Source organism: Hipposideros armiger, unplaced genomic scaffold (genome assembly GCF_001890085.2).
Source record: "Hipposideros armiger isolate ML-2016 unplaced genomic scaffold, ASM189008v1 scaffold_126, whole genome shotgun sequence".
Classification (NCBI taxonomy): domain Eukaryota; kingdom Metazoa; phylum Chordata; class Mammalia; order Chiroptera; family Hipposideridae; genus Hipposideros; species Hipposideros armiger.
The window spans coordinates 2,921,240-2,932,373 of record NW_017731476.1 but is presented as its reverse complement, the minus strand read 5'-3'; the positions used below and the strand labels follow the sequence as shown (position 1 = coordinate 2,932,373).

General features: G+C 48.3%; 2 protein-coding genes across 2 annotated transcripts in view; one reads left to right on the top strand and one right to left on the bottom strand.

Annotated features, from left to right (window-relative positions):
* The window catches only part of IFT140 (intraflagellar transport 140), a 109,123-nt gene that overhangs the window by 45,374 nt on the left and 52,615 nt on the right, over window positions 1-11,134 (top strand). Inside the window, exons 17-18 of the mRNA XM_019648452.1 lie at window positions 385-516; window positions 4,629-4,828. Of these exons, the coding sequence (XP_019503997.1) occupies window positions 385-516; window positions 4,629-4,828 (332 nt within the window). The remainder of the gene's footprint in view (window positions 1-384; window positions 517-4,628; window positions 4,829-11,134) is intronic.
* The window catches only part of TMEM204 (transmembrane protein 204), a 31,094-nt gene continuing 25,672 nt past the window's right edge, over window positions 5,713-11,134 (bottom strand). Inside the window, exon 3 of the mRNA XM_019648640.1 lies at window positions 5,713-7,505. Within this exon, the coding sequence (XP_019504185.1) occupies window positions 7,261-7,505 (245 nt within the window). The 3' untranslated portion in view covers window positions 5,713-7,260. The remainder of the gene's footprint in view (window positions 7,506-11,134) is intronic.

Genomic DNA, 11,134 nt, shown 5'->3' with positions numbered 1-11,134 from the left:
TTTTAAATCATTAAAGAAACCAAAGGGCACATCTTTTGAAACACAAGAGGTCTTTTCAGTTTCATTCACCAACTCGGTAGGAATGCTTAGTGTTTGCTACAAGGAAATCAGTCAGGGAGAAGGGCCTAGCGGCTCTCAAGCTGGGTGAGGCACATCCTGAGAAGATGCCTCAGTTTTTCCAAAGTGCAGCAGATGGCGATGGCGGCTGGCTGGTGTGGCGGCCATATGCCCAGGACAGCGGCTTATCTGCATCTGCGTGTGCTCGTCCTATTTTCTCTGTGTTTTATGTACCTACCCCAGCAATGCAAATGGGAATTAGACACAAAATAGAAAAGTATACTGCCAGACTAAAAACAGAACAATACTTTCCCCTCTGTCTCGCAGGCGGACGTGTTGATTCTGTCCTTCTTTGTTTCTGACGAGCACGGCCTCTTGCTTCAGGACAGCTTCCCCCAGCCTCCCGCCTACCAGTCTCTCCTGGGAATGGAAGTACCCCATTATTATTTCACCAGAAAGGTAAGAACCCCACAAGCGCTAGGCGTTGTCCTCAGGGTACCCCCTCTCGGGCTGGGGTCTCCCAGGCTCGCATTAAGCAAGGCAGACCATCTGCTCTGATTTGTCCCCTGAAATTCCAAAGAATATGGGGTCTCCTATGTTAGGAGAATGACTAGACGTGGCTTTGCTCTCAAGACAGACAGCACTGTTTTGAGGAAAAGGGTCCTGGTGTCACTCAGGTGTCCTCCCAACGTCTCCCCTGAAAGCACCACACCCTGCAGCTTTCCTGTCTTTTTTTAAATTCTAGCTTCTTTTTAAAAATTATGTATTCCTATATCCACTGTAGAAAATTTAGAAGCTACAGATACAGACCAAAGATGATGCCAGTCTCTATAGTCCCAGCCCCCAGAGATGGCTGCTGGGAACAGGCTGGTGCATGCCTTTTCAGGAGGTTTCTGTCCTTACCCACATGTGTGTGAGTTACACGCACGTAGGGTTTTTACATACATTTGTGAGAGAACAGGGTCGTTTTTAGCACCCACATACATGCGCCCCAACAAGGTCACTTTGGAAGTGTTAGTTGCCTTCCCTGGGACTTGGTCTCCTCGGCTCCATGACCCCCCATCTGTGAATGTGATATGACAAGTTGCATGTGGGTCTGTGATTCTGAGACTCGGCTGAAACTGAACATATGATGGTGCGCATGTTTGAAACAGTGGATCTAAGCACAGTTGGTTCACACAAGCTCACCACATAAAACAACATCATACAGCCATTGGCACAGTGAATAGTGCGTGGACTGACCTTTACTTGTGTTCAATGGAATTTCTTTGTGAAGATTGGGAAGGGTCTTATTTAACTCCCAAATTCTGGAGTCAAAACAGTTTTTCTCAGTCCCATATTTGAAATAGATTCGTTTCACCAGACTGACATTTCTCTGAATTTTATCCTTATTTACTACTCCTTAGGCATTTTCATTTCTCTTTGATTTGAGAACTCAGAAAATTGTGAGAAACATTTAAATGTTTCCTATCGAGTATTTTTCCTCCATTATTCTCACATTATGGACTTTGGTTTCTCCCCCACATTTACGCAGCCTTTTTCTCTCTCATTTCTTGTCTCCTCTGCACCCACTCTCCTAGTTGCCCCAGAGAGGAGATGTGTGTGATGCAGTGTAAGGTGGCTCCCCACTTACCTTCTGTCACCTTAACTCTGCAGTTTCCTCAACATCTTTTTTTTCTTTATTTTAAGCTCTAGTTGTGTGTGTGATGATACTTCCTCATTTGCGTGTCCTCTTTAACCAGGTTTATAAGGGACGTGACACAGTGGCAGCTCCTCATGGGAGCCCACATCACTGCACAGAGCTCTCATCCCGGTCAGAGGTATGGCACAGACAGGCTGTCACCTGATGTCTGTAGTCCAGAACATAGTTTGTTTGCCATGTAGGAAGTCTTTATTTTTTTTTAAAGAAAATTTAATTGGAACAGTGTGTTTTTCTAGGTCCCATCAACTCTAAGTCAAGTAGTTGTTCCAATCTAGTTTTGGAGGGCGCAGCTACAGCTATGCGGCCCATGTGGGAATCAAACCGGCAATCTTGGTGTTATGAGCCTGCGCTGTAACCACCTGAGCTAACCGGCTGCCCCTAGGCAGTCTTTTTAATTTGACCCTAAAGTTCTTAGGATGAATGGCCATTAACACGTTAAGCGCTGAGCCGATTTTGCTGGGCTTTCCATTCAGGCGGTGGGCCGGCATGTCGGCACGCCGGCAACCACTTGGGTGTTGAGTTAGAGTATAAACAGGTGCACAATGGTGCAGCCAATGCAAAAGTATACAAATTCTAAACACAAGATAATGAGGTTGGGAACGGTAAGAAGGTGACCTCCAAGAGACGATCAGTTAGAAAAAGCCACAGAAGTGTAAAGATCTATTTGAGCAGAGAGAATTTAGTTTTCACAGTGATTACTTTCAAAAAGATTTGTTACCCATAATACCAAAAATGTTGAGAGGGTCGATACAAGAAGAAGCATTCACCAATTGGAAAAAAAAAGAAGGAAAGGCGCATAAAGTGCGTAGATATTGTTTTGAATGTTACAAGACAAATACAAAAACATTCCGGCGCAATGCAGCTAGAAAATTAACTAAACAGGTCGTTACCTTTTGTAATATGTGCAAATCTAAACCACATCTTTGCCTAGAATGTTTTAATAAACTTCATTAAAGTTACATTTACTTTTTTAACCTTGATACTGCTGGTCCCACTCACCAATGTCGCCCAAACAAAAAGTTCGCTGTCAGTCCCCAGGGACTGATGCCGCACTTAATGTGTTAAGCATTGCGTTTTTCTAAAAGCCGTGCTGCTTCTGATGACTGACCTGTAGTCACGTCCCTCGGCCAAGTCCGGGCGGTTCCTGTCATCCGCACACTCAAGCATGCAGCCAGGGCAGGTGGCCCAGTCCCTCCCTAGCAGAGCTGTGATGAGAGCCGTGGCGACTGCTGGGGCAGGTAGCAGGTGAAGCAGGGCCCGCAGGTGTCTCTCTCAGAATTCCCAGATGTGCTCACGGAAGCAGAGCTCTGATTAGATCGCAGCAAGGTTGATGGACGTCAGGTCCTGCCTTGGGATGGTTAAACCACAGTGAGTGGCAGTGCCCCAGTCATTTTTCTGCACACACATTTCTGGAGGTTTCCCACTCAGTGCAAAATCCGCCCAAACTCCAGCCTCCTGCAGCCCATACACAACCATGAACCCTGAATGTAAGCCGCCCTGGACCGCGGGCCTCCTCAGGGCTTTTGCTTATGCTCTGCCCTGCGCCATCCACACCTAGGTCTGACACATTCTACCAGCATTTCAAGGCCCATCAAGCACCCCCTGAAGTTGGGAACTGCAGGTGAACTTGAGAAGCAGCAGGGAGATGGAGGAGCTGCCAGGACTGAGCTGGAGGCAGGTGGTAGAGGCTAGCCTTGCAGAAGTCACAGAGTAGCAGCAGGTTCAAGACCAGTGACATGCAGGGGGCGCTGGGTCCCAGGAGGGTGGAATATGACCCCCCTTTACACTGGGGAGCTTGTGCGGACACCAGAGAAATGGCTCCTGCACAGAAAGAAAGAAGCAGACAGTGGAGAAGAGGGGTGTGTGTGTGGGTTCCAGCCCAGAGGAGAGCGGGCGGGCGCAGCACCCAGCAGGCGGGAAGGAAGCCAACATTTAAGCACGCCAGTCCCTCAGTAGGTTGTATTTCAAGGTGCCAAGTGCGAGGAGGCATCAGGCAGCACACGAAAATCATGCTGGTGCTGGGGCCAGAGGACACTCTTCCTCTACGCACACCTGTTTGGGAGCTCTGCACTCGGTTGATGGTTCTTCTGAGAAAAACCAGTGGAGGGCACGCCGCTCATCCAGGTTATCGTTTCAGAAAATTCCACCTGAAATCGTGCTGGCGTTACGTCATTTTAAGACCTTTGCACATTTGTGTGTCCATGTCTGACTTGACAGTAAACACTCTTTCTAGTTTACAAAACAAACCTGGCAAGTGAGGATTTTCACAGCCTTTTTTTTTTTTTAATTGGGGAACAGTGTGTTTTTCTAGGACCCATCAGCTCCAAGTCAAGTAGTTGTTTCTATCTAGTTGTGGAGGGCATGGGGATCGAACCGGCAACCTTGGTGTTATGAGCTATGAGTTATGCTCTCTAACCAACTGAGCTAACTGGCCCCCCCAACTCCAAGTCAAGTGGTTGTTTCATTCTAGTTGTGGAGGGCATATTTCAATAGCCCATATGGGAATTGAACCAGCAACCTTGGTGCTATGAGCACTGCGTCCTAACCAACTGAGCTAACCAGCCGCCCCATACAGTCATTTTATAACTATTGAAACGTTGACATCAGGGAGGCAGAGGCTGAAAGGTGGGTTCTTGCACATGGACAGCCTTTGTTCATCCACTATCTGAAACCAAAGCCAAAAGCTCTGGTAACTTTGAATGAGGACCAGGGCCTCTGATAACTTCATTGCATGTGGCAGGGCCTCTTGCTGAGTGTCTGTGCCTTTCTGCAGAAGGACCCCTATAGCTGATGCTGCTCGAAGAAGAGGCTTAGCATAGGCATTAGCTTTACATGAACGGAGACGTAAATAGTGCCCTTTGTCATTCAGCCGGGAGAAGCAGACAGAGACGACTGGGCAGATTCGGGGCACCACTCCATCCCCCAGATGGTGGGCAGGAGGCCCCTGCGAGACTTCGTGGGGCTGGAGGACTGCGACAAACCCACCCGGGACACCATGCTCAACTTCAGCTTCTTCGTCACTGTCGGAGACATGGATGAGGCTTTCAAATCTATCAAACTCATCAAAAGGTAAGAATTCCATTCACTGAGGTGTCAAAGGGATGTATACACCCTTTGAGTATTTTCTCTACATCTCTCCTCCCCTTCCGAATGCGAGTGTAAGAATCACTGACTTCTGTGACACTGTCATGCTGTACTTCACTCAAATGAAACGCTACTGTGCTTGCAGACACCAGGTCACACAGGTTGTGCCGTCACAGAGCAGTGCATTTTGGGAAGTGGGTGAGCCTGGTGCTCGTAGCCTCTTGGGCTGGTATTTAATTAGTTTGATTTATTTTATAGTGTCCTGGACACTTCCTAGTCAGAAGCTCTGCAGCTGCTAAATACTTATAATACTTCCCATCCCTCTGGGAAGAATTGCTACTAAACAAAAACAGGGTTTTATAATAAACACTCAAAACAGTGGAGTGAAAAACACATTTAAATTGATCTAAAAGAAGTTTTCAATCAAAGGCTGTCGACAAGCAGCTTCCTCTATATTCCTGAGAGAAGTCAGCAAATCTTCCCAAGTGCACTTGACAGATTTTAATCTGGAAAGGGTAGAAAAATGATTGAAGAATGAAACTAAAGTGGAAAGAGAAAGATGGGAAATTAAATTACCTGGAACCGGTCCCCCTCATTTGCAGTGGTAATTTCTGTAACACGGAAGCACTTTTCAAACCAGCATGTGATCCTAGTCCCTTGTCTCATTTCTAAAATAGTGTGGCCAAACCTTGTCCCAGTTGGGAGGCCCTTTCTACACTGGTCATGTGAACAAGAGGACTCTTAGTCTGGGAAGTGGCCCAGAGTGGCTGGATGGCACAGCCCAGCCTTTCTCCAATCACTTTTCATTTACTATAAACACGACCACAGACCGTAATCAACCACGTGGCCAACTTTAAAACTTTAATGTACATTTATATAGTCATATACATAATATTATTAAAATTATACATCTTAAATATTCCATTATTCTTTTAAAAATCAATTATTTTTAGCATATCATTTGGGGGAAAGTCCATTGTCGGAAAGAAGCTCAGAGGGAGGAAGCTGAGACCTAAATATTCCCCATTAGTCTACTGGTTGTAGGCCAGGAATCTGGATGTTTCTATACTGACGGCAGAGATGGTCAGGCCATAGATGCTTTTAAATCATCTCGATGGCTTGATGGTTTTTAAAGCGCCAACCCCAACCTGCCATTCATTCTGACTATCCTGGGGCAATATGGCTTCAAATTTGGTCACCTCACTTCTCTGGAAGGTTGAAAGTAACAAAGCTGAACGTTTCTTGGGTTAGTGATGGCCAGGGTGTTACCCTGCTTTTGCTCGGTACCCACCAGCTCCCTGGATCAGTTTGCTGGGCCAGAGTATGGCAACAGTGGTTTTGCCTCTAGGTGGTGCTGTTAGAGGACTGTGCTTGTAGATGTGGCCCAGGCAGTCCTCTCCCCTGTCCCCTGTCCCCTGTCCCAAGTCTCCAGGGGCGTGGCCGGTTGTTAGGTGTTTCCTGTTCAGCCTGGCAAGTTTCGGCCTGTTCACCTCTCACAGATTTAGGAGCTGGGTTGTTTGGAATCAGTGTAGCATCGTGAAGGCATTCTGTAGCCCACGGAGCACTGGGCTGACAGGCTAAAGATTTTATAGGGGAAGAGAGTGAACCGATCTCTGAATTTCTTTAAACAAATAGACTTTTCCCCTCTTACCCTGCCAATTGTGTATCCACCATCATAGTGCCACAGTGTGAACAGTCCAGGAACATGGGCTTCTGAGGTTCAGGTGAATGGAAGCCTGAGTAAGGACGTGAGGGACCCGAAGCCACGCTCCCGCCAGATCTTTAAAAATGTCTCAACCCTTCTCTTACCACCAGCCCACAAAAATGACAGAAAACAGGCCAAATTCTTTTCACTCTGTGGCACTGTAGATGGAGGCAACACACATTTGAGACAGTGGTAACAGGTTTGCATTTTATTTTAACTTAGAAAAATAATCCGGCGCAAACAGACGTTATTCACTCCATCCTGTCGTAAAGCTGTAATCCTCTGGCTATAAATTCTGAGCCACTCGAGGAAGAGCATGGCCAGTTCCAGAAAAATCTCCCCAGGTGTTCGCTTTACCAAAGTAAAGATGGCCACGGACGCCCCTCTTTGCAGACGCAGAATAAATTAACCCCAGACCAGGGTGCCGAGCCGGACAGCCGCCGCTCCTCATGTGCCTCTCAGGTGCTAGTCTCCTCCTTGCGACATGCGTGAGCGTGAAGTCAGGTTGTGAGTGTGTCAGGAGGAGGCTGGCACAGACAATATATGATCATAGAATATATTTATATAGAACAGTAAACATACCTGTGTATCGTACATATGCATATATAGGAAGCCATACGAATCACCCGCCTCTGCACAGGCAGCCCGTTGGTTTCTAGATTGTTCCTTAACAGTCAATAAAGTCCTAAGCAGGGCCCCTCCCCGGCGGCCCTCAGCATGGGGACTCCACGTAGTCGTTGTCCAGCCCGCGGCGAAACCGCGCCGTTAGGGAGCGGCTGATAACAATCACCCGGGGTGCCATGCAGTCCTCTCTTCTGTGAAGAATGTTCCAGATGAGCATGGCCGCCGCCAGGGTAGCCAGGAGGCAGGCGCCAATGTTTAGGTAGCAAGACCAGGATAGGCTGGTGTAGGGGCCAATTCTATAGAATGTCACCAGTCCGATGACCAGGACAAAACCTGCAAACGAAAGACAAGTGTTGAGAAAGCTTTACTCAGAGCCAGGAAGAGGCCTGTGGAACTCCTAACATGGAGCCCACACAGAGCCGAAGCTTCGCGTCTTCCCTGACCATCTGTGCTCCCCGAGTGGGCGATGACCCCAATGCTGGGTCCTGGTGCTTCCATGTTGAGCTGCTCTGTTAGGCCTGCGTGGGTTTTATGGCCTTTGGGTCTGGTGGCTGGGGGTGGGGTGGGGGTGTGCATCCTCTCAGTCCTGGCACAGGATAGTTTCTAGGGGCTTCGTAACAAAGTCTGGTCCTGCATACTCACCTTGGGCTCCTCCAGGTGTCAGGCTGCTTCCTTAGTTGCCTTCCCCATGGAAGTGACACTGACACTCGCTTTCCCTCACCCCAAACAAAACCAGCAATAACTTTGTGTAAGATCCTCTCTGACTTTTATAAACGCTTATTCATTCAAAATGAAAGCAAACAGAGAAATGTCCTAAATCTTATCTAGGAACAACTCAGAGTGGTACCTAGTCCAAATTCCTGTTTCTTAAAGAGTTTTCTTATTCTCAGCATTTGCTTCTAGAGGAAACAAGAGTTTTTCTTTCAAAACTCGAGGCAGCCTACAGCCTGCACACTTGGGGAGGGGGCAGAAGCCGAGATTGAAGATGTCTCCGAGTCTCCTGCCGGCGTGTTAGGTTTCTCCTCTCACTTCTGAATAGATGCATATGGTTTCAGAATTTTCCACTCACCCCTATACCCGCTTTGCCCCTGCCTATTTTCCCTCCAAACTTTCTCTTCTCTCGGCAAACTCCGATAGCAGAGAAGGGAAGGAGGCCATGCTAGGACTGGCCTGACTCCCACACTGACCACGGTTCCCAAGGACTTTATATTCGGTTTGTAACTAATGTCACAGAATTATTGCTTTCATGCTTTTACCTTCAAGGAGTTCCAAAGACTTGATTTTATTAGTTTTTACAGTAGGAAAGCCAAGGTTTTGCACCCAGGATCTGTCGACTAGGATAACGGGGCATTGATGTTTGATAGAGTTCAGGTCTGAATCTGGGTTAGAAGCCCCGACGGCTGGGACGAAGGACAGGCTACCACTGTCCTGTTGCCGAGGCTCGTCCACGTCCCCTGCCCTGGGCTCGGGCCAGGTTGAGAGGCTGCTACTGCTGTGGTCCCCTCTCCTGCCCTGCATTGTGACATCCATACATCTGTTCATGCTGGTCCCTCCACACTCCACGGCCACCCTGCTTTCCTCAGGAAACCAGGTCATGCACGACAAGCATGGTCCCAGAGCAGAGAGCAGCCATGATGCCAGCTAAGGTTCTAGTAACTGTGTTAGGAGGTGTGCCAGGGTGGGGTTGGCGGACAGGCTTGAGTTTTCTAAAAGCACAAGCATCATGGTCTCATCACTGTACCTTCCAGAAAGTATGAATTAAACATCCATCTACCGGGCCGGCTGAGTGGCTCAGTTGGTTAAGAGCTCGCTCAAGAGTTTGAGCTCTGAGCAACAGTGGTTCGAGTCAGCCCGAGCTGAGCAGCCGTGNGGAACAGTGTGTTTTTCTAGGTCCCATCAACTCTAAGTCAAGTAGTTGTTCCAATCTAGTTTTGGAGGGCGCAGCTACAGCTATGCGGCCCATGTGGGAATCAAACCGGCAATCTTGGTGTTATGAGCCTGCGCTGTAACCACCTGAGCTAACCGGCTGCCCCTAGGCAGTCTTTTTAATTTGACCCTAAAGTTCTTAGGATGAATGGCCATTAACACGTTAAGCGCGGAGCCGATTTTGCTGGGCTTTCCATTCAGGCGGTGGGCCGGCATGTCGGCACGCCGGCAACCACTTGGGTGTTGAGTTAGAGTATAAACAGGTGCACAATGGTGCAGCCAATGCAAAAGTATACAAATTCTAAACACAAGATAATGAGGTTGGGAACGGTAAGAAGGTGACCTCCAAGAGACGATCAGTTAGAAAAAGCCACAGAAGTGTAAAGATCTATTTGAGCAGAGAGAATTTAGTTTTCACAGTGATTACTTTCAAAAAGATTTGTTACCCATAATACCAAAAATGTTGAGAGGGTCGATACAAGAAGAAGCATTCACCAATTGGAAAAAAAAAGAAGGAAAGGCGCATAAAGTGCGTAGATATTGTTTTGAATGTTACAAGACAAATACAAAAACATTCCGGCGCAATGCAGCTAGAAAATTAACTAAACAGGTCGTTACCTTTTGTAATATGTGCAAATCTAAACCACATCTTTGCCTAGAATGTTTTAATAAACTTCATTAAAGTTACATTTACTTTTTTAACCTTGATACTGCTGGTCCCACTCACCAATGTCGCCCAAACAAAAAGTTCGCTGTCAGTCCCCAGGGACTGATGCCGCGCTTAATGTGTTAAGCATTGCGTTTTTCTAAAAGCCGTGCTGCTTCTGATGACTGACCTGTAGTCACGTCCCTCGGCCAAGTCCGGGCGGTTCCTGTCATCCGCACACTCAAGCATGCAGCCAGGGCAGGTGGCCCAGTCCCTCCCTAGCAGAGCTGTGATGAGAGCCGTGGCGACTGCTGGGGCAGGTAGCAGGTGAAGCAGGGCCCGCAGGTGTCTCTCTCAGAATTCCCAGATGTGCTCACGGAAGCAGAGCTCTGATTAGATCGCAGCAAGGTTGATGGACGTCAGGTCCTGCCTTGGGATGGTTAAACCACAGTGAGTGGCAGTGCCCCAGTCATTTTTCTGCACACACATTTCTGGAGGTTTCCCACTCAGTGCAAAATCCGCCCAAACTCCAGCCTCCTGCAGCCCATACACAACCATGAACCCTGAATGTAAGCCGCCCTGGACCGCGGGCCTCCTCAGGGCTTTTGCTTATGCTCTGCCCTGCGCCATCCACACCTAGGTCTGACACATTCTACCAGCATTTCAAGGCCCATCAAGCACCCCCTGAAGTTGGGAACTGCAGGTGAACTTGAGAAGCAGCAGGGAGATGGAGGAGCTGCCAGGACTGAGCTGGAGGCAGGTGGTAGAGGCTAGCCTTGCAGAAGTCACAGAGTAGCAGCAGGTTCAAGACCAGTGACATGCAGGGGGCGCTGGGTCCCAGGAGGGTGGAATATGACCCCCCTTTACACTGGGGAGCTTGTGCGGACACCAGAGAAATGGCTCCTGCACAGAAAGAAAGAAGCAGACAGTGGAGAAGAGGGGTGTGTGTGTGGGTTCCAGCCCAGAGGAGAGCGGGCGGGCGCAGCACCCAGCAGGCGGGAAGGAAGCCAACATTTAAGCACGCCAGTCCCTCAGTAGGTTGTATTTCAAGGTGCCAAGTGCGAGGAGGCATCAGGCAGCACACGAAAATCATGCTGGTGCTGGGGCCAGAGGACACTCTTCCTCTACGCACACCTGTTTGGGAGCTCTGCACTCGGTTGATGGTTCTTCTGAGAAAAACCAGTGGAGGGCACGCCGCTCATCCAGGTTATCGTTTCAGAAAATTCCACCTGAAATCGTGCTGGCGTTACGTCATTTTAAGACCTTTGCACATTTGTGTGTCCATGTCTGACTTGACAGTAAACACTCTTTCTAGTTTACAAAACAAACCTGGCAAGTGAGGATTTTCACAGCCTTTTTTTTTTTTTAATTGGGGAACAGTGTGTTTTTC